This window comes from Oncorhynchus clarkii, chromosome 4 (assembly GCF_045791955.1).
Source record: "Oncorhynchus clarkii lewisi isolate Uvic-CL-2024 chromosome 4, UVic_Ocla_1.0, whole genome shotgun sequence".
NCBI lineage: Eukaryota > Metazoa > Chordata > Actinopteri > Salmoniformes > Salmonidae > Oncorhynchus > Oncorhynchus clarkii.
This window is the reverse complement of record NC_092150.1, coordinates 77879667-77903558: the sequence shown is the minus strand read 5'-3', so window position 1 is coordinate 77903558 and position 23892 is coordinate 77879667. Positions and strand designations below refer to the sequence as shown.

General features: G+C 43.0%; 1 protein-coding gene across 1 annotated transcript in view; it reads left to right on the top strand.

Annotated features, from left to right (window-relative positions):
* The window catches only part of LOC139407848 (MAM domain-containing glycosylphosphatidylinositol anchor protein 2-like), a 338644-nt gene that overhangs the window by 262578 nt on the left and 52174 nt on the right, over positions 1–23892 (top strand). Inside the window, exons 11-12 of the mRNA XM_071151719.1 lie at positions 1074–1222; positions 12849–13026. Coding sequence (XP_071007820.1) covers positions 1074–1222; positions 12849–13026 — 327 coding nt within the window. The remainder of the gene's footprint in view (positions 1–1073; positions 1223–12848; positions 13027–23892) is intronic.

Genomic DNA, 23892 nt, shown 5'->3' with positions numbered 1-23892 from the left:
CAAAGCAGTGTGACACAGACAACAACACAGAGTTACACATGGAGTAAACAATAAACAAGCCAATAACACAAACAAGTCAATGACACAGTAGAGAAAAGAAAGTCTATATACAGTGTGTGCAAAAGGCATGAGGTAGGCAATAAATAGGCCATAGGAGCGAAAAATGACAATTTAGCAGATGAACACTGGAGTGATAAATGAGCAGATGATGATACTGGTGTGCAAAAGAGAAGAAAAGTAAATAAAATAAAAACAGTATGGGGCTGAGGTAGGTAGATTGGGTGGGCTATTTACAGATGGACTATGTACAGCTGCAGTGATCGGTTAGCTGCTCAGATAGTAGACATTATTCATTTTGCATATGGTTTCCTAGAAACAAGGGTGGCTAAACTAACCCTTTGGCTCAATTTACCCCACTCTACCCTACAGCACTTTTTTCTGTTCTGACAATAACACAGCTGACCTTGTGGCTTCCATCAAAGGAAACAGCTTTATTGACAAAATGTCTGAGAAAGATCGACACACTTCTGTGAAAACAAGTTTCTGTCAGTACAAAAGAACAAACACCACTGACTCCTTATCAAACGGGTCAAAAACAGGCCAAATCAAAGTTTGAGTCACATGCGCCGAATACAACAGGTGTAGTAGACCTTACAGTGAAATGCTTACTTACGAGCCCCTAACCAACAGTGCAGTTTCAAAAAATACTGGTTATTGGAGGCAACTCTCATGGTTGATGCATTGCAGCAATTTTGTGGAGTAATAGTCAACATGACTTGTTTTCATTTTGGCAACCTGAAAGAAAAACGACAATGTGCAGTATGTGTTTTTTTTTATTTTTACAATGGTCAACTTTTTTTTTACAGCAATTCACATGGCCCTCTTATTTAGCTTGATTCAGTATCTCTGGTACATATGTGACCTGTTTCAGGAAACTAGGCGTATGGCCACATATGGTCGGTCACATATGGCTTGGGTTCCTTATTCCCTTGATGCCACAGATAAAGCGGGAACAGTGGAAGTTGAAATACAATAATATTTAATTAGTTGTAAATGTTTGTTTGTGTTTACAGGAAAAGCGTATCCTCCAGAGTTCTACTACGACACGTACAGTCCGCTGTGGCAGAACCGGCCTAGAGTCTATGGCTTCAAACTGCAGTGGACCCAGATGAACCCCAACGCTGTGGATCGCATCGTGGCCTACCGCCTCGGCATACGTCAGGTAGAAGTTTGTGTGTGTGTGTGTGTGTGTGTGTGTGTGTGTGTGTGTGTGTGTGTGTGGGTGTGGGTGTGGGTGTGGGTGTGGGTGTTTGCTGAACCTAACCCCAACCCTGGACGTAAAAAGGCCTTTACAGATGACAGAAGAATGACATGATAGAGAGAATAGCAGGAATAAACGTCATGGACATAGAGGCTCTCTGGATATTCCCAACTCGTTTTGTTCTCCTTGGATGGCTCCATCGGCCCTATGGAGAGAGAGCACCCTGTGGAGAGAGAGCACCCTGTTGAGAGAGAGCACCCTGTGGAGAGAGAGCACCCTGTGGAGAGAGAGAGCACCCTGTGGAGAGAGAGAGCACCCTGTGGAGAGAGAGAGCACCCTGTGGAGAGAGAGCACCCTGTGGAGAGAGAGCACCCTGTGGAGAGAGAGCACCCTGTGGAGAGAGAGCACCCTGTGGAGAGAGAGCACCCTGTGGAGAGAGAACACCCTGTGGAGAGAGCACCCTGTGGAGAGAGAACACCCTGTGGAGAGAGAACACCCTGTGGAGAGAGAGCACCCTGAGCACCCTGTGGAGAGAGAGCACCCTGTGGAGAGAGAGCACCCTGTGGAGAGAGAACACCCTGTGGAGAGAGAGCACCCTGTGGAGAGAGAGCACCCTGTGGAGAGAGAGCACCCTGTGGAGAGAGAGCACCCTGTGGAGAGAGAACACCCTGTGGAGAGAGAGCACCCTGTGGAGAGAGAGCACCCTGTGGAGAGAGAACACCCTGTGGAGAGAGAGCACCCTGTGGAGAAAGGAGTGGGTAGCCGTTGGACCTTTTTACCTTCAGATAGAGGAAAGGCTTCAGATAACAGTCAGCATTGATTGGTGGTCGGCCCAGGCTACTTTAAGAATGTCAATCTTTCTGTCTTTCCTCACTCTCACAATTTCTTATTCTCTCATCCTCTCTCTCTGGTTCGCTTTTTCTCTCTTCTTGTCTGATTTCTCTTTCTCTCAGTCTCACACTTCCTACATCGTGGTGAAAGACAACAGTCCCATGTCAAGAAGCGTTTTCTACAGCAACTGTTGTATCACCCAATTAAGCATCCATCCAGTCTAGTGGGCGTTTATAGTGTGCTTGCGGTGATGCCTTCTGAATTGTCCCAGAGTGGATTATAGTAGTGTTGTATTGTACTTTATGGTATTGCTAGTTGTATTGGTTGTAGTAGTCTATTGTGTTGTTAGGTAAAAGGTTCAGCTACATAGCCATGTGAACACTGTTGTGCCTAGCTTCTATGTGTCTTTGCCTCAAACGTTTCACAATATTAGCATGTTGGTAGCGTGGTTAAACTGAGGCTTGATGCCACTATATGTGGTCTCTTTCATTTTACCAATAATAATCCCCTACTGTGACAAAGTGGCTCCCTCCTTATGGTCACAGCAGGCATTGACTTTCACAACATATAGTAATGTGGGCTAGGTCTCTACACAGTCTGTTGATGGGCTGAGAAACTGTTGATCGTGTCAGGCTTGATCACAATAACCACCACCATTCAAGGAAGATACTATTCAGACATTGCTTTAAGGTCTGTATGTTGTAGTTTCTGTTGGCCTTTATCGGTTCAGAAGAAGCTCTTATTCAGAACCACTGCATTACAGGCGACAGTAAAGCCATCTGAACTGACGTCCTCACATCTCTGCCCAAACTGAGTGAGTCTTATACCTGCCGTTCTAATCTGTTAGTATAATTCCATATTTGTTTCCTTCTACACCCCGTCAGGAATTTACGCTTGAAAAACACATTAAAACCGAGCTTGTTTGTGTACCGCAATGATTTTTCTGTCAACGATCTCGATCGGCCTGTTTGGTAATAAATGAGGATGCGCTCGCGTGACTCGTTCATCCGTCGTGGGAGCCAACGATACGCCGGCTTCCTGCTTGCCAGGCAGGCTGTTGTTTGAGCCCTTGCCAGGAAGATACATTCACTCTTCCTTCGCTGGCATTCAACTGGTCCTTTTCACAATTTCACAGATTAATTCTGTGCCGGTGCTAAAATGGGCAGACAGTAATTCAGCAATCACATTAACATTCTAATCTGTTTTGCTGTTGTTTGGCGAGAGAAAGAAATAAGGAAATAGGTCTTCCTGTCTGCACTCTTTTGCTTTTGTGGTTTTTATCTCCTACCTTGCAAGCAGAAAATCGTTGTTTGCGAGAATATATTTTCTTTCCACTCCCCCCCTCATCTCAACTAGGCTGGGTATCCTTGGCCTCCCTACCTGCTGTGGTCTTAGATACAGGAGGCATACGATGAGAAGAGGTTAAGAATGGTTTTATCGTTAACATTTACTTCTCCTTCATGTTTCATCTGGGTGAGCCTCTCCATGTTTCATCTGGGTGAGCCTCTCCAGGTTTCATCTGGGTGAGCCTCTCCAGGTTTCATATGGGTGAGCCTCTCCATGTTTCATATGGGTGAGCCTCTCTTTCATGTTTCATCTGGGTGAGCCTCTCCATGTTTCATCTGGGTGAGCCTCTCTTTCATATTTCATCTGGGTGAGCCTCTCCTTTCATCTGGGTGACGCTCTCCTTCATGTTTCATCTGGATGAGCCTCTCTTTCATGTTTCATCTGGGTGAGCCTCTCTTTCATGTTTCATCTGGGTGAGCCTCTCTTTCATATTTCATATGGGTGAGCCTCTCCTTTCATCTGGGTGATGCTCTCCTTCATGTTTCATCTGGGTGATGCTCTCCTTCATGTTTCATCTGGGTGATGCTCTCCTTCATGTTTCGTCTGCCAAGAAATGATCTTGACCCTTTTTTACTTTTCCAATTTTCTTCCTTTGCGATGAGCGTTCTGATTTCATCCCTCTTGGCGATTGTGAAATCGATGGAACATGAACGAGTAAGGAGAAGAGAGGGAGCATATAAGAGCAGGAGAGGGAGAGTGAGAGGAAGGGATGTAGGAGAAGAGGCCCCTTCATAAATAAATAAATGCTTAGATAACCCTGGTAGGACACTGAGTGGGGTGTGCTGAGACTGTGGTGCAGTAATGAAAGCGTTGGCACGTAGACCACTCTGTAACGGTATTCGTCGTTGGAAGAAGAGGAATCATCGGACCAAAGTGCAGCTTTGTAAGGGTTCATGCTTGTTTTATTAAAACTGAACACTATAACAAAAATATATTAAAAAAAAGAGAATACCCGAAACAGTCCTGTAAGGTGAAAACACTAAACAGAAAGTAACTACCCACAAAAACCCTGTGGGAAAAAGCTACCTAAGTATGGTTCCCAATCAGAGACAACGATAGACAGCTATCCCTGATTGAGAACGATACCCGGCCAAAACAAAGAAATACAAAAACATAGAAAAAGGAACATAGAATGCCCACCCAAATCACACACTGACCAAACCAAAATAGAGACATAAAAAGATCTAAGGTCAGGGCGTGACACACTCTTCCTACACACCAGTCCTCCTCTCCTCTACCTGCTATTTATAGCCAGAGCAGACCAGCGAATACTACACCTGTTCTGTTCTGTTCCTCTTCCATTCCCACAGAATCATTATCAGTCCCCCTCACCGCTGCCTTTGAATTAATACTGAGGGCTGGTGGGCTTTATGCCTCTGTAATGAATGGCTCTCTGTTATCGTCTGGGGCCTGGACAGACAGGCGGACGGGCAAGCTAGGCCGATCGGGCTGAGGAGAGACAGTGTGAAACCGTAGTTGAAAGGAAGGAACGTAGGGTGTGAGGAGAAGTACAACGCAGGATCACAGATCACCTTGGCTGCTGTCTGTCTGTCTGTCTGCCTGCCTGCCTGCCTGCCTGCCTGCCTGCCTGTTCCCTTCTGGCCCTACTTCTGTACACTCACTACTTCAAGGCAAGGAAGCCTTTTCCTTTTTACTCTCTCTCTCTTTCTCTTTCCTTCCTTCTCTCGTTCATTGCAATGAGGCAATGACAGTCTTTTCCTTCTTACTCTGCTCTGTCTCTCTCTTTCTCCCTCTCTTTCTCCTCCTCCACAGTCAATTGATCTGTCAGTCAGTGTTGGATCAGTACGCAGGGTGAGGAGCAACACAGATCAATAGCAGCAGACTAATTACATGCAGCCAATCTCTCTCTCTGTCCCCCTTCCTCTCTCTCACTGCCCCCTCTCTTTCTACCTATCACTCTCTCTTTATCTCTCTCCCTCTCTCTTTCTCCCTCTCTCTCGTAATATTGCGAAGCCACTTTGATTAGTCCTACGTTTCACTCTGCTCCCGCTCGTCTCTTTGAGCAACCTGTCTGATTCTTAAAGTTACCGTGCAAATCCCACAAATTGTTGCTGCAGTCAAGTGAACTTACATGTGATAAGGCACTCTGCCTCTGTCTGACTCCCTGTTAACAAACACTTTGAGTGAAAGGTAATAGCATACGCAGAAAATAATAATTGCGTCAAGTGGCGACGAGTCAAACAAACAATAATGGGGAAATAAAACAGAAACACCAAACTTAAGGAAGTCGAACAGAGACCCATTGTTGGAAATCACGTTCAAATAGTGAACGGGTTCTGTAATGAGCAATTGCAGTTCGATTTAATTATTTAAAAGACAATTCTGTTCCCTGATGGTGGAAAGATGGATTCATCAGCTTCCATTTGCTCAGTCAGTTTGAGGCAGAGTGGTTCTGAAGCCAAGATTGGCATTTAAGGCCTCCATCTGCCGTTAACAGCAGTTACTACTTCCTCACACACGCACACACACACATGCACGCACACACACACATGCATGCACACTCACACACAAACGATCCTGGGCACTCATATACACACACACACACACACTTCCTCAACTCTCATCCTGAACCCTTCCAATTCATGCCAATTAGCAGAGGTGCCTTTTGTACTCTGTGGTAGAGTGTAAATTAAAAGGGTTGGCGCAAGCAGTTACAGCCCGTGTACAATTATCAATAACAGACAAAAGCAGATTTACCTGTGAACCTAACTTAATGACAACTCTCAGTCGGTAATTACAGAGCAGACACACTCTAGTTAATTACTTAATTGTCTCTGGCCTAACAAACACACACGCACGTATACACACACACACACACACACACATTGCATCATTACAAACTCATCTATCGCTTCTCTCTTTCCCTCTCTCCTCCCTCTCCCTCTCTAGCCTGGCTTCAAACATTCACACAGACATATGGTGACTAATTGTGATGCAGAAGCTGTTACAATCCTCTTTTCCAGGTCTCTGCTATTCTACAACTGATCCTCTAGGAGAAAATACAACCCTCTTTCCTCTCTGTCTTTCTCTTTCTTGCCCCTCTCTCTTCTCCCCCCTCTCTCTCTTTCCTTCTACTCTCTCTCTTTCTTTCTACTCTCTCTCTTTCTTTCTACTTTCTCTCTTTCCTTCTACTCTCTCTCTTGCCCATCACTCTCTCTCTCTCTCCCTCTCTCTCTCCCTCTCTCTCTCGATCTCTCTCTCGTTGGTGTGCATGCTGGGAGTAAGTTGGGAAGCAGGAATGATTGTGGGAGCGACTGGAATTATTTTCACTCTATTGGGTTTCGGTGTGTATAAATGCATATACACTACTGTTCAAAGGTTTGGGGTCACTTAGAAATGTCCTTGTTTTTGAAAGAAAAGCACATTTTTGATCCATTAAAATAACATCACATTAATCAGAAATACAGTGTGATCAATTAGCCTTTTAAAATTATAAACTTGAATTAGCTACTGTAACACAACGTGACATTGGAACACAGGAGTGATGGTTGCTGATAATGGGCCTATGCAGATATTCCATAGAAAATCAGCCCGTTTCCAGCTACAATGGTCATTTACAACATTAACAATGTCCACACTGTATTTCTGATCAATACGATGTTATTTTAATGGACAAAAAAATAGCTTTTCTTTCAAAAACAAGGGCATTTCTAAGTGACCCCAAAAGTTTGAACAGTAGTGTATATTGAGTGATTTAGTTGTTGTAAGGTTATACTGTCTCAATATAACTAAGCACGTATAGGGGTGGTGGGACAGTCGAGGTTGGTTTTCTCAAGGGAGCAACCAGCGGGAGGGGCTTGTGTAGATGTGGGGGAAAAGTAGGAAAGGAAAGCAGTGTGGCTATGGGGGCAATTGTGGTAGGTCAGGAAAAAAGAATAGGGGGGAACAGTCGGTGAGACTGTGATTGAGGTTGCTGAGGGGGTGCTGGAATATGAAATGGGAGTTCAAGAGGAGAGTGCAACAATGGAAAATTAAGTAGCTGTTTTTAAAGTACCGAGGAGTAAGTGGAAGAATTTAAGGGGTGGCAAAGGCTCTAATTCCAAGAGGAAGGTAGAGATTGATAAATCAGTTTAGGATAAACAGGTTGTAGAGGTGGAATTTTCTTCGGGGGACAATAGCGATAGTGAGGCATCTGATGCATCACAACAAAATAGCGAGAGAAATGTGGTGGAAGGTATGGGATTGAGAAGGTACGCAATTTTTTGAATTTGACAAAAGGAAATAAATATATGCAGGATTATAATGTAACAGATTATTTTTCTGGATGTTAATTGTTTATTGAATCCGCAACATTTCTGATGTCAAAAATAACGGTGGGAGGTTTGACAAGCCCTGAAATCTCTAGACTCAAGAAAGTGGTCACGAGAGTGACAAGTGATTTAAATTCTAAAGGAAATGAAAGAGTTCGGTCGCAGCCTTAACTCTGTAAAGAAATGTGTTTTCTGTCTCTTACTCTGCATTTTCTTTCAGCCATGAGCAGTTTTAAGATGTTTTAAACGTAAATGGGGCGAGAGACGTAAAAAAAAGAGCCGTAGTGTATGAGTTACTAAAGGGAAAGGGAAGTGACGTAAGTTTTCTACAAGAAACGCATAGTAATATGGAAAATGAAGTTATGTGTCAACAGGAGTGGGGGGGCAGTGGTGTGTTGTCACAAAAACTCAAAAAGTTGGGGTGTGGCCATCCTGTTCTCAAGAGGGTTTTTGTCTTTATCATATGAGGTTGAGGGGAGGTTATTAAAAGTTAGAGCCAGATATGAAAACATCACAATGTGTCTGATAAATGTATATGCCAGTAGTGGCAGTTGAGAGGGTTTGTTTTTTTAGAGACATTATCAAATACCATTGAGAAATGTAATACTGAGGATTATTTATTTATTGCTGGGGACTTTAACTGCACAGTCAGTGATTTAGACAGAAATCACAAAGAACCTCAACAATTATTTAATCAGCGCACAATGAACATCACCAGAGATATCACCAGATCAATGAACGTCACCAGAGATATCACCAGATCAATGAACGCCCTAGAGTCTGAGATAGTGGAGCTCCTGACGTTTGTTGAGACCACAGGAGTTCGGGGCCATACTCAGGCCCTCAAGAGAAAAAAAGCTGCATTGGCAGACCTGCTGGGTATCCGAGCACATGGGGCACTAGTGAGAAGTACATTTCAGGGAATCTCTGAAATGGATTTATCATCCAAATTTTCTTTGGTTTAGAGAAAAAGAATGGACTTCGGTTTTCTGCTTGACATTTTTAGATTTGACAGGGAAGCTGAGAGGTCAAATACACTGTTAACATTTTCTACTGCTAAATTTACAACTTCACTATTACAGTGAAACATTTTGTCCAGGAAGTTGTCTAGTCTCTCTCTCATATATATATATTCAATTCAAGATGCTTTATTGGCATGGCAAACATATATTAACATTGCCAAAGCAAGTGAGGTGTATGTACAGTGGGGAGAGGAAGTATTTGATACACTGCCAATTTTGCAGGTTTCCCTACTTACAAAGCATGTAGAGGTCTGTAATTTTTATCATAGCTACACTTCAACTGTGAGAGACGGAATCTAAAACAAAAGCCAGAAAATCACATTGTATGATTTTTAAGTAATTAATTTGCATTTTATTGCATGACATAAGTATTTGATCACCTACCAAAGAGTAAGAATTCCGGCTCTCACAGACCTGTTAGTTCTTCTTTATGCATCCCTCCTGTTCTCCACTCATTACCTGTATTAACTGCACCTATTTGAACTCATTGCCTGTATAAAAGACACCTGTCCACACACTCAATCAAACAGACTCCAACCTCTCCACAATGGCCAAGACCAGAGAGCTGTGTAAGGACATCAGGGATAAAATTGTATACCTGCACAAGGCTGGGATGGGCTAAAGGACAATAGGCAAGCAGCTTGGTGAGAAGGCAACAACTGTTGGCGCAATTATTAGAAAATGGAAGAAGTTCAAGATGACGGTCAATCGTCCTCGGTCTGGGGCTCCATGCAAGATCTCACCTCGTGGGGCATCAATGATCATGAGGAAGGTGAGGGATCAGCCCAGAACTACACGGCAGGACCTGATCAATGACCTGAAGAGAGCTGGGACCACAGTCTCAAAGAAAACCATTAGTAACACACTACACCATCATGGATTAAAATCCTGCAGCGCACGCAAGGCCCCCCTGCTCAATCCAGCACATGTCCAGGCCCGTCTGAAGTTTGCCAATGACCATCTGGATGATCCAGAGGAGGAGTGGGAGAAGGTCATGTGGTCTGATGAGACAAAAATTTAGCGTTTTGGTCTAAACTCCACTCGCCGTGTTTGGAGGAAAAATAAGGATGAGTACAACCCCAAGAATACCATCCCAACCGTGAAGCATGGAGGTGGAAACATCATTCTTTGAGGATGCTTTTCTGCAAAGGGGACAGGACAACTGCACCGTATTGAGGGGAGGATGGATGCGGCCATGTATCGCAAGATCTTTGCCAACAACCTCCTTCCCTCAGTAAGAGCATTGAAGATGGGTTGTGGCTGCGTCTTCCAGCATGACAACGACCCAAAACACACTGCCAGGGCAACTAAGTAGTGGCTCCGTAAGAAGCATCTCAAGGTCCTGGGTGGCCTAGCCAGTCTCCAGACCTGAACCCAATAGAAAATATTTGAAGGGAGCTGAAAGTCTGTATTGCCCAGTGACAGCCCCGAAACCTGAAGGATCTGGAGAAGGTCTGTATGGAGGAGTGGGCCAAAATCCCTTCTGCAGTGTGTGCAAACCTGGTCAAGAACTACAGTAAACGTATGATCTCTGTAATTGCAAACAAAGGTTTCTGTACCAAATATTAAGTTCTGCTTTTCTGATGTATCAAATACTTATGTCATGCAATAAAATGCTAATTAATTACTTAAAAATCATTCAATGTGATTTTCTGGATTTTTGTTTTAGATTCCGTCTCTCACAGTTGAAGTGTACCTATGATAAAAATTACAGACCTCGACATGCTTTTTAAATTGGAAAACCTGAAATATCGGCAGTTTATCAAATACTTGTTCTCCCCACTGTATACAGTGCCTTGCGAAAGTATTCGGCCCCCTTGAACTTTGCGACCTTTTGCCACATTTCAGGCTTCAAACATAAAGATATAAAACTCTATTTTTTGGGAAGAATCAACAACAAGTGGGACACAATCATGAAGTGGAACGACATTTATTGGATATTTCAAACTTTTTTAACAAATCAAAAACGGAAAAATTGGCCGTGCAAAATTATTCAGCCCCCTTAAGTTAATACTTTGTAGCGCCACCTTTTGCTGCGATTACAGCTGTAAGTCGCTTGGGGTATGTCTCTATCAGTTTTGCACATCGAGAGACTGACATTTTTTCCCATTCCTCCTTGCAAAACAGCTCGAGCTCAGTGAGGTTGGATGGAGAGCATTTGTGAACAGCAGTTTTCAGTTCTTTCCACAGATTCTCGATTGGATACAGGTCTGGACTTTGACTTGGCCAGTCTAACACCTGGATATGTTTATTTTTGAACCATTCCATTGTAGATTTTGCCTTATGTTTTGGATCATTGTCTTGTTGGAAGACAAATCTCCGCCCCAGTCTCAGGTCTTTTGCAGACTCCATCAGGTTTTCTTCCAGAATGGTCCTGTATTTGGATCCATCCATCTTCCCATCAATTTTAACCATCTTCCCTGTCCCTGCTGAAGAAAAGCAGGCCCAAACCATGATGCTGCCACCACCGTGTTTGACAGTGGGGATGGTGTGTTCAGGGTGATGAGCTGTGTTGCTTTTACGCCAAACATAACGTTTTGCATTGTTGCCAAAAAGTTCAATTTTGGTTTCATCTGACCAGAGCACCTTCTTCCACATGTTTGGTGTGTCTCCCAGGTGGCTTGTGGCAAACTTTAACCGACACTTTTTATGGATATCTTTAAGAAATGGCTTTCTTCTTGCCACTCTTCCATAAAGGCCAGATTTGTGCAATATACGACTGATTGTTGTCCTATGGACAGAGTCTCCCACCTCAGCTGTAGATCTCTGCAGTTCATCCAGAGTGATCATGGGCCTCTTGGCTGCATCTCTAATCAGTCTTCTCCTTGTATGAGCTGAAAGTTTAGAGGGACGGCCAGGTCTTGGTAGATTTGCAGTGGTCTGATACTCCTTCCATTTCAATATTATCGCTTGCACAGTGCTCCTTGGGATGTTTAAAGCTTGGGAAATCTTTTTGTATCCAAATCCGGCTTTAAACTTCTTCACAACAGTATCTCGGACCTGCCTGGTGTGTTCCTTGTTCTTCATGATGCTCTCTGCGCTTTTGACGGACCTCTGAGACTATCACAGTGCAGGTGCATTTATACGGAGACTTGATTACATACAGGTGGATTGTATTTATCATCATTAGTCATTTAGGTCAACATTGGATCATTCAGAGATCCTCACTGAACTTCTGGAGAGAGTTTGCTGCACTGAAAGTAAAGGGGCTGAGTAATTTTGCACGGCCAATTTTTCCGTTTTTGATTTGTTAAAAAAGTTTGAAATATCCAATAAATGTCGTTCCACTTCATGATTGTGTCCCACTTGTTGTTGATTCTTCACAAAAAAATAGAGTTTTATATCTTTATGTTTGAAGCCTGAAATGTGGCAAAAGGTCGCAAAGTTCAAGGGGGGCGAATACTTTCGCAAGGCACTGTATATGTATATCTCTCTCTCTCCCTCTCTCACACTCTTGTTCTCTCTAATGTTCAATACCTTCCTATTGAATGCAGGATCCCATCTCTTTGCTTCTTTGTATTCCATACTGGTTCAAAGTCACGTTGCCATTGTCTGACTAGCAGGAGCCGTATGATGGCGATTCAGATTAGATCATCACCTGAAGGCAGGTTCACGGGAGAGCAACATGAAAAGATGTGATGTAAAATTCTCTTTACAGTTGGAGTCTCTTTTAAGGCACGTGCCCGGTCTGTGTGATGTGATGGATAGAGAAACGTTGTGGACTGTGATTAGAGGGAAACTTCAAAGATGACCATGTTTGGTGAGAGGATGTTGATCAGGATGAGAATGGAAAGGCAAGTGTTGAGAATCTACTATAGATTGGTTAGCATCACCTCTGGTCATGCCCCCTGTCGTGTCTTGTAAAGGTTTCTAAACTACATTCATGACATGAGTCTCATTCCTATTACATTTTTCAATCAGGACTTACTCTTCTTCTCCATTCACAAAGGCAACACTGGTTTGAAACACCGAAATGTGGGAGTCTTATTATAGTGTTATTTACTTTCCGTGTGTGTGTTTGTGTGTGTCCGTGTGTCCGTGCCTGCATGCCACTGAATTCATGCGTGTGTTAGTTTCACAAATTCTAACTTTGTTGTAATGTGTCCTCCTGTCCAGATGGGACAACAGCGGTGGTGGGAGCAGGAGATCACTGTGGAAGGAACCATCACCAAGGGAGAGCTGATCACACACAACCTGACAGAGCTTATCAAGCCAGAGGCCTATGAGGTGCGCCTCACCCCAATCACACGCTTCGGAGAGGGGGACTCCACGATCAGGATCATCACCTACAGTGGTGAGTAGACCATTGGATCAGTCTATGTACTGTATGTCTAAGGTTGCACAATTTGGATAAATTTCAGAAAATTCCCAAGTTTTCCAGAAATCCTTGTTGAGGATTCCTGTTTTCCTGCTCATTCCCTCCTGATTCTGGGAATCTTCCAACCGGGATTTCTGGAAAACCTAGATATTTTGGGAACCCTACTGTATATCTAGTTGTTCCTTTTGATTGTGGATGTAATAACATCAGGCATATATTATTAGGGCTGTTGCGGTGACCGTATTACCGCCATACCGGTGGTCATGAAGGCAGTCAAATTCCACGTGACCATTTAGTCACAGTAATTAAGCTCTGATGCTGCTGATAGTCATTAGTAGCCGAGCAAACTTGCTGCCTGGTACAACATTTCTATAGGCTATGCAATTGTGTGAGAAAACTGAGTGTATGCCTCTTAAAAAGAGGAGGATCCCATCAGCTATCTATAGCCTAGGCCTACCATATTTATTTCTAAACTTTCCTAATATTTAGCACAATGCTAATCTTTACAACCGGAGTATAGCATAACTGGCTGGCTTGAAAATGAACCACAGGAAAATTGTCCTCCATTCTCTATTGAAGTGTAGAGATAAGATGTATTTTCCCCTGTTTCGAGACAGGTGCATGATAATAGCTAAGTTAAAACAAATTTCTCACATGTATAATTTAGTATCTGTAAAGACGAGATTAAATCAAGAATAGTCTGATGCGTGACAATATTAGCCTGTCACTTGTGAATGATATATTATCACTTATCACTTGTGAATGATGCCCAGCTTAAGGCAAGAAACAATGCCTTTTTTTTGTGACTTTTCGAATCATAGTCACATAGACATATGTTTTGATAAGGTTTGTATCACAACTAAACTGGCCAAATAACTTGTTAAAATGAAGCACATGAATCCGCTTTACAGCGGGTGTAGAGCCTAACTGGCATACATAAACAGCACGTGAGTTTCAAGTTTGGGGAAGATCATTTTCACCATAAAAATGTACCTTTATTTAAAATACATGCATAATCGCATTTGTGGTCATAATGGTGTTTTCCCACTAATGGAAGATTTGCGCTTTTAGCCTACTGCCGTGTGCACATTGCTGCACTTATAATGTGAAGAAATAGACTAATAGTTTACCAACATTTTAAGCTTAATGTTCTCATCTGTTGCGTCAGCCTCATTGCATGAAAAAAAATGTTTTTGATGCGTGGTTGTATTAAGTGGTTGTATTAATTTGCGATCTATCGTATCCCACAACTGTTGCGGAATATTTATTTTTCTCGCATAGAATAGGTCAACTTTTGTACTATAGGGGATAGTAGATTGACTTAGGCGGCAGGTAGCCTAGTGGTTAGAGCGTTGGGCCTGTTGCTGGATGGAATCCCATAGCTGGTAAAAATCTGTCGTTCTACCCCTCAACAAAGCAGTTAACCCACCCCGGTAGGCCGTCATTATAAATATGAATTTGTTCTTAACTGAATTGCCTAGTTAAATAAAAAAGGCTAGTGCTTTTGCTGTTCGTTAGGCCTACTCATCTTGTTGGTTGACGTAAAATAAATGTGGACAGTTCTTTCAATATCTCCAATATGCACCTCGGAATTGGATAAGGATGCTCACTTGCGTCCCCAAGCAGGCAGCACCCAGGAAGATGGTGCATTATGGCCACACAAAGATGATGCCGCCAGGAAATTTGAGGCATTATCAAGTACTTTTAAAATTGTGAATGAGAGACTGACAAAGTGTGTACAGTCTGCACAAAATAACAAAGCAGAGCTCATGCCTTTCAAGCGACGTTTTTCAAATCATCATTAGAGTCACATCATGTAGCCTTTTTCAGGAGCTAGCTTGGCTATGCTAGCTAACCCACAGCAAACCCATTATTGACAGTGAGATACCGGAGCTAGCTTGGCTATCATGCTAACCCAGAGAGCATAAGACACAAAGCATCATAACATCTGCCAGTAAATTCAAGATCCCATCTGCAATCTTTGTCAGAATGACAAGACAGTGTAAGTAAATGCTATATGTATCTGAATGACTACTGGTTAAGTGATGCTCAGGCTATAGTTAGCAGATATCTTTTAGCTAAGCTAGGCTATAGGACCTGTGATTGAGAAGCACTCTGACACTGACTGTGCTGTTAGGTGTCAGACACACCGTGTGCCTGCCTGCTGCACCCTGAGATGAGCTGCTGCCCGACTTCTGCAGTTTTGAATTATTCAGTTTTACGGCAGCTCATTAGAGCTGTGAGAGGCTGCTTCTGCAGCTCTGAACAGCTCCTTTCCCTGGTGTGTGTGTGCGTGCGTGTGTGTGTGTGTGTGTGTATGTGTCTGTCTGTGTGCGTACATGCGTGTGCATGTGACTATACTAATTGCTAATTACAGTAGTGTAGGCCTGGAAATGGGCCAGGGACGGCACCAGCTCCCACTACTACACGCCCACATGCTAGCAAACCAGTGGATAGTCTGTATGCTAGGGATGTCTCACGTGACTGTGAGACTAGCATCGGAAAAATTGTTGTAATTACCATTTTACTGTCATTATCACTCTCGTACTGTATAGCATTCTCCAAATGAATAAATATAGAAACTGAGTGATGTAATGGCATATGATGTACCTAGTGCAGGGTTCCCCAACTGGCCGAATTTGGCCCACAGGTGGCTTTATTTGCCCCCCCCCCCCCAAGTTTTCTTTTTCCCCCTTTTTTTCTCCCCAATTTTGTGATATCAAATTAGTAGTTACAGTCTTGTCCCATTGCTGCAACTCCCGTACGGACTCGGGAGAGGCAAAGGTTGAGAGCCATGCGTCCTCCGAAACACAACCCTGCCAAGCCGCACTGCTTCTTGACACACTTCCCACTTAACCCAGAAGCCAGACGCACCAATGTGTTGGAGGAAACACCGTACAACTGGCAACCGTGTCAGCGTGCATGCACCCGGCCTGCCACAAGGAGTCGCTAGAGCACGATGGCGCAAGGCCATCCTGGTCGGCCAAACCCTCCCCTAATCCAGATGACTCTGGGCCAATTGTGCGCCGTCTCATGGGTCTCCCGGTCGCGGCCGGCTTCAACACAGCCCGGGATTAAACCAGGGTCTGTAGTGACGCCTCAAGCACTGCAATGCACTGCCAAAGACCGTTGCTCCACTCGGGAGGCCCCCAACCACAGGTTTTCAGAGCAAAAAATAATCATATATATTATATGGGGTTGAATTGTCATTGTTGGACATAAAAGACTGTTAAAACATCAGGGAATCAGGGAATCAGCGCCAAGTGATTTTAATTTAGGAAATCTGTTCCCAAGTATTCTCACACATAATAGAGACATATACCATTGTAAGGGAGGTTTCAAATGATTATGTTTTAGTAAAATTATATCTGTTCGGGCTTCTTGCGGTCAATTTGCAATCTACAAATGAGGTGTAATTATGTTCTGGACTCCCGACCATGCGCTCAAGAACAAATTTGCCCGCGGCTGAATCTAGTTAATGATCCCTGCCCTAGTGCATCACATCATGTCATCAGCGAGGAGACATGCACAAGAATCTGATTAAAAAAGATATGTCATTATGTTAGTGTTAATTACAGTGTTATTATACCACCTGAGGTTCACTAGTTGATAGGAAATATAATTAGCCCATATGTTTCATAGTGTTTTTGAGTTTGCAGGAAAGTAACATAATGACTATGGAGCAACATTAGATCAATTTCCTGTAGACCAAGATTAAGTTAACTCATCATTGGGTTCTGTGATGATGATGATGATGTAGGCTTACACAGCTTTTTAGGTCTGACAGAATGGCAGGATGAGCAATTCCTCCTTTGTGGGCGAACAGCAGAGGATAGCAGGTTTGCTGAGTTTGTTAGTGAAAACTGCTTAGTGTCCCAAGCTGGCTGTGGTATGAAGAATGGCTGTGTCACCACTCTCCCTCAGACACACTCTGGGATTCTACTGTTGTGACAAAGTCAGCAGCTGTTTGCTGATCCAAATTCAGTATTTGCTTCCCAACAGCCCCTCCAAAACAGACTTAATGTGTAGGTGGCCCCCTACCTGTCCCACACACATTGACAGTGTAGCAAAGACTCTCTATTACACAATCATTTTGTCCTGAAATAATTCAATATCATGTCTGCCCTGGCAGACACTGCAGTACCTGGTCAGAATACCAGCCAAAGGTGTGTGAGCGTTCTGTCTCCCTGGCATGATCAAACCCTCACTAAATCTGACTGTGAGTATATTCAGCACTGCTGTGTGACCTGTCTATATCCCTCTAGCACAGGTGAAGGGGTCACTGGTAAGCTAGTTGTGTGATTCAGTCCTCTCCTGTCTGTGTCACTGCGTTCAGAGACTGGGCTGAGGCATGCCCTGCAGTTTACAATGCTGCTGTTAAGCTCATCCATTCAGACGCTCAGAGTGATGGGAGTATAGTCTATCTCACCAATTTGTTTTCTCTTCTCTTCCTCTTACTTTGTCGTCTTTTTAATTTCTCCTCTTCTCTTCTGTCCTCTACTCTACTCTCTTATCTTTCCTCTTGTCCTCTTCTGTCCCCTTCTCTCCTCTCTTCTCTTCTGTACTTTTCTCTCCTCTTGTCTCCTCTTCTGTCCTCTTCTCTCCTCTCTTCTTTTCTCCTCCTCTCTTTTCTTCTTCTGTTCACTCCTCTTCTCTTCTCTTTTCTCCTCTCTTCTCTTCTCCTGTCCTCTCCTCTCTTGTCCTCTTCTGTCCTATCCTCTCCTCACTTCTTTTCTCATCTCTTCTCTTTTCATCTTCTGTCCTCTTTCCTCTACTCACTTCTCTTTTCTCCTCTCTTTTCCTTTCCTCTTCTCTCCTCTCCTCTCTTCTCTTCTGTCCTCTCCTCTCTTCACTTCTTTTTTCATCTTCTGTCCTCTTCTCTCCTCTCTTTTCCTTTTCTGTACTCTTCTCTCTTCTCTTTTCATCTTCTGTCCTCTTCTCTCCTCTCTTTTCCTTTTCTGTACTCTTCTCTCTTCTCTTTTCCTCTTCTGTCCTCTTCTCTCCTCTCCTCTCTTTTCCTTGCCTCTCTCGATGCAGGAGACAAGCTGGAAATTGAAGCACCGTAATAGCCTGTAATGCATACACAGATAGAATGAGAGAGAAAAACAGAGTGAAAGACAGAAGAAAAGAGAGAGAGTAAGAGAAAACATTTCAAATGAAGGATACAGGGATGTGATCCCAAAGTTATTTCCGTCCTCGAGATTCAAGCAGTGTTTCTGGAATTCACAGTGATTATTCCGGTTGGCAGGTTTGAGCCGTGAACACGCCATCACAGTCTTTAAGAGATGGCCCCTCACCAAGACCAGACCCTTTAAACGTGATTGATATGAATCTTGGAGAGCAAGCGGTGGCCGGGGATTGTAGGTTGTGGGGTTTATGAACGGTCGGGTTGTTCTGGCCTATCGGCACCTTGAGCCTTGCCATTAAACGCTTTGCTTTGTAATACAGTAGCGGACCAGTGGACATGGAAGCCTGCCAAGATGAAGTCACTGTCTCTCTCTCTCTCTATGTGTGTGTGTGTGTGTGTGTGTGTGTGTGTGTGTGTGTGTGTGTGTGTGTGTGTGTGTGTGTGTGTGTGTTAGCCGGACCCTAGTGTGTGTGTGGCTGATAATGAGCTCTCCGTATCACGGTCAGCATGGTGGATTTGAAACAAGATGCACTGGCAAACCCATCTAGTGGACATCTAGTCTACCTGGCAGACACATCTAGTAGAAACCTAGTCTCCCTGGCAGACACATCCAGTAGAGACCTAGTCTCCCTGTCAGACACATCTAGTAGAAACCTAGTCTCCCTGGCAGACACATCCAGTAGAGACCTAGTCTCCCTGGCAGACACATCTAGTAAACATCTAGGCTCCCTGTCAGACACATCTAGTCTCCCTCGCAGACACATCTAGTAGACATCTAGTCTCCCTGACAAACCCATCTAGTAGACATCTAGTCTAACCTGGAAGACACATCTAGTAGAAACCTAGTCTCCCTGGCAGACACATCCAGTAGAGACCTAGTCTCCCTAGCAGACACATCTAGTAAACATCTAGTCTCCCTGGCAGACACATCTAGTAAAGACCTAGTCTCCCTGGCAGACACATCTAGTAAACATCTAGGCTCCCTGTCAGACACATCTAGTCTCCCTCGCAGACACATCTAGTAGACATCTAGTCTCCCTGGCAAACCCATCTAGTAGACATCTAGTCTACCTGGCAGACACATCTAGTAGAAACCTAGTCTCCCTGGCAGACACATCTAGTAGACTTCTAGTCTCCCTAGCAGACACATCTAGTAAACATCTAGTCTCCCTGTCAGACACATCTAGTCTCCCTCGCAGACACATCTAGTCACCTTGGCAGATGCTTTGGAGTATATAATAGTGTTCAAGAGAATTGAGGTTGAATAAAGTGTCTACTGACTCTGTAAAGTTCACATTTGAAGTAGGCATTACTTAGAAGTGTACCTAGAAGCGTACAAGCAGAGAGTACACTCATATACTCTAGTCTAGTCCTAACTGTTACAATTACTCTATCTCTCATCCTCTTTTGTTAATTGAACCATTTGTGTGGGAACAATGTAGAAATGGAGGATCGTTTTAAGTCTTCACAGCTTGCCTGGGAGTTCTTTAGCGCCCACAGTTGACACAGTATGACGCAATTTCCAGTCTATACATATTCAGTAGGCACCTCAAATGTCTGTACGCTATAGTGAACACAATATCTTTGATGGGCCAGTCATAACTTGTTGTTCAGTAACTGCTACTGCACCTGGACAATCAGACCAAATAATGTTTAAGCATGCTGTGACAATACTTACTGTCAAGTTCGGTCTATTGTCTCTGGTCGTAAAACACAATTACTACACAAAGTAGAAATAAAAATATATTTGTAATGGCACTGCCTGGCATGAAGTGGGTGTGGGTGGGTGTGTCGTGGAGAGGGTGGAGGGGGAAAGATAAGACTGAAGATATGACTGACACGCCCATTTAGACTAAGGCTGTGTGACTCAGAGGCTGCAGGTAAAATATCAGTCAAATGAAATATTTTCAGAAGCAAAAGGCCTCAAGAAATGGTAGAGAGAGAAATGTGGAAAGAGGGAGAATCAGAGGAGAGAGCGATAGAGGAGGGGAAACAGGAGAGAGAAAGGGAGAAATTGGGAGAGGAAAGAGAAGAAGGGAGGAGAGAGATTCGGCTTGGGAGTGCTCACTAGAGAATAAAAGAATAGAACTGTCAGAAAAATCAGCAGCATCTGTTTCCAGGCCCGCGGCTAAAGCATAAAACTATTCTCTAAACCAGAATGGTTGATTCCCCTCTGTGGAGCCTTTTATTTCTCTGCTGCGCTGTGGAACTACACTGTTTGGACTTGGGATTCAGTCTCATCGATATGCTTGGAAATATAAAAGAGCCTATGGCAACATCTCTTTAATCTTTTACTCCAAACTGTAGGCACACAGTATGCCAGGGATCATCAACTAGATTCAGCCGTGAGATGATTGTTTTCTTGAGCAGATGGTCGGGGCGCCGTAACATAATAACAAATAATTTGTAGACTGCAAATTGACCAATATTGTTATTATCTTCTATTATTTTGTGTCGGAATACTTAGGAACAGATATCGTAAATTAAAATCACTTGGAACTGATGTCCTGATGTTTTTACAATGCTTTATGTCCAACAATGACTTTACATGTATTTTATTATTATTGTTACTTTGCTCAGAAAACTTGTGTGTGTGTGTGTGTGGGGGGGGGGGGGGGGGGGGACCTGCGGGCCGCCAGTTGGGGAACCCTGCTGTATGCTCTAAACTATTCAACCTCTCAAGTCAATGTGTTTGAATGAGTGGGACTGCTACAAGGCTGAAACAGTTATTGTACCATTAGAATTGATTTGTGTATGTCCTCGTTATAGGAAATACATCATGGTTGACTGTTGGATTTCTCAATACACAAGCACAAAGACACCAATTTTCAAGCTTCTGCTATTGGCCGGCAGCACCTGTTAGGGCAAACAGACACACCCACAGTGACTCACCTAGAAGTGGTTCCTTTAGAAAGGGGCTGTCAAAATATTGTGGTGACCCTGGCAATTGCAGCACAAAATAGTGTTTTACTGTCTCTGGGTGGACTGTTTAGTCCTGTCCTGCAGTCAATTGACCAAGTCGCCCTCTAGTGGCCTGAAGGGTGGAATATAATAAAAAATCTAATCATAATTCCATAATTAATAATCATCTGGTGTTTATGTCAAACGGTTTTGTTATATTTCAGTCTTCTGTGATGTATAGAAAGTGCAATATTGGGATGAAAATTCAAAATGTAATACATTTAAACTTTAAACGTCTCAGATGTCTTCCTTGTTTTAAGACCATAACCGTGTGTGATGTGTATACTTTAGTTTCAAAGTAGATGTGTTTAAGACTACCAATAATCACTTTGTGACCCTGATTTAGCCAACAGCAGTATTATTAACAAAAGAGGCTTATTCGGTTACTGCAGTGTCTCCTCTATCTGTAGAAAGAGTACATTGAGTGTGTACTGTATAGGAAGTAGCCTATAGGCAGCGTAGGTTCAGGGCTCTTGTCCTTCATCATGAGGGGAAGTTGCAGAAGTGTCTTGTCTTGCTACAGCCATGCTCAGTCACAATAGAACTTCCTAACAAACCACTGTAAAGAGGGCCTTGGTCAAACAACCCTTGGACTACAACAAAGAGTATATAGAAGAAGAGTAATATCCATTAGACACAAGATGATGTGTGAAACTTTCCATAAAGGACAAAAATGTCCTTCTTGCTTTCATTCTCTCATCTCCTCTCCTCTCCCAATTCCTCTCCTATCTTTTCTTTTTCTCTCCTCTGCTCTCTTATCTTCCTTTCATCTCCTCATCTCTTCTCTTCGTCTCTCCTTTCCTCTTCTTTCCTCTCCTCTTTCCACTGTCTCTTATTTCCTGTCCTCCTCCTTCCTTTTCTTGTCATGGATTGAGAAACAGCTGTGTTTATAGCTAAAGGACAACAATAAGTCTGAAAAATGGCTCTCTTTTCTTTTATCTCCATGAATCGCCTCTATTTCAGTTTGCCTCAGTGTATAGGAGACCTGGCTGGCCCTTCAGTTCTTAACCAATGTTTTTGTTTTGGGAATGATTTGTTAATACTTCAAATCAAATTTAATCGAGTGGATTAAAATCTATTCCTTCCATGAGTTGCTGCGTTCCATAAATCATTGCCGGTAGCTGTAACACAGTTCTGCGGTTAAGCTGAAGTTGCACATCTATTCACGGGGACAGGAATCTAACATTAAAAAGCCCATACATCTTCCTGACAGCTTAAATTGTATTTACTCCACAAAAAATGAGCTGCGGGGCTAACTGGCTTAAATTGAGGGGAAAACACCTCCATACACATACAGTCAAATAGCTAGGTGGCTAACACAGAAAGGTCAAGGGGAAAAAACAGTGTTTTTTACCCTTGACCTTTCTGTGTTAGCCACCTAGCTAAACCATCGTAAAATTATCAATGAAGAATGTTGATGAAGCCAGGCAGAGGAGTGGCAGGTAGAATGCGCAACGACCCTGACAGGTATTTCAATAAAAGGGACAATCTACTGGATCCTGTTCTGTGAATTCTATTTCTGTAACTGGCACAGCCATCTTTTAGTGGAATGTCACCAGTGTTGCTCCAGAATATTAAAGTATTCTTCTCATGTTTATGTAACTGTAGTGATATGATAGACAGGTCACCAGTGTAGCTCTAGAATATTAAAGTATTATTCTCATGTTTATGTAACTGTAGTGATATGATAGACAGGTCACCAGTGTTGCTCTAGAATATTAAAGTATTATTCTCATGTTTATGTAACTGTAGTGATATGATAGACAGGCCACCAGTGTAGCTCTAGAATATTAAAGTATTATTCTCATGTTTATGTAACTGTAGTGATATGATAGACAGGTCACCAGTGTAGCTCTAGAATATTAAAGTATTCTTCTCATGTTTATGTAACTGTAGTGATATGATAGACAGGTCACCAGTGTAGCTCTAGAATATTAAAGTATTATTCTCATGTTTATGTAACTGTAGTGATATGATAGATTAGGTGTAGCTCTAGAATATTGTAATTATAGTTATTAAAATCAAATGCAAGCATACGTTTGTTTTTTTAACAAGGAATAATGAGTAGAAAGGTAAGGTCAGACTGTTTCATCAACTCATTCATTTAGGCTCTCTACAAAGAACTCATTACAGGCCACCATCAGCGCAGAAACCAAAACGACACACTCCTGAAAGACCGGTGGGTTGCCTGATATCATTTACAGGGATGACTTTTCCAGACTACCTGACCAGGGAAAACGCTGAGCCCTAGTATAGTTAGTTATACGAGGCCCTTCGTTTTTCCTCATCACCCCACATGTTCAGGGAAATCTCCTGGGGCCTCATTTATAACCGTTGCACACAAACATTTTGAGCACGCCATTTCTGAAAAGTCTGAGCATGTACACAAATATTGAGATTTATAAACTTGGCACATGCCATACATACTCATGTTTCCTGTGGTAAAACTGTGCACGTGAACGAGCATTAAAACTCCACCTGGAAAACACCTCCATACACATACAGTCAAATATTTTGCATAAGCTACCGGTCTATTTATTGTGTTGGCAGAATGTTTTCATATTTAGCAGTCATTTATACTGTTTCTGGAAAAGGACAGTGTCAGTTTCTGAACAAGAAAACAATAGCAAATTGTCGTGGACCTGTCTACAAAATGTTTGAATTTAACAAAGTTTTATATCGACTTTCTCCCCCAACCTAAATATTATGGACTGGCCGTGAATTCTGAAAAATTGTAGGGCAGGCTACAAAAA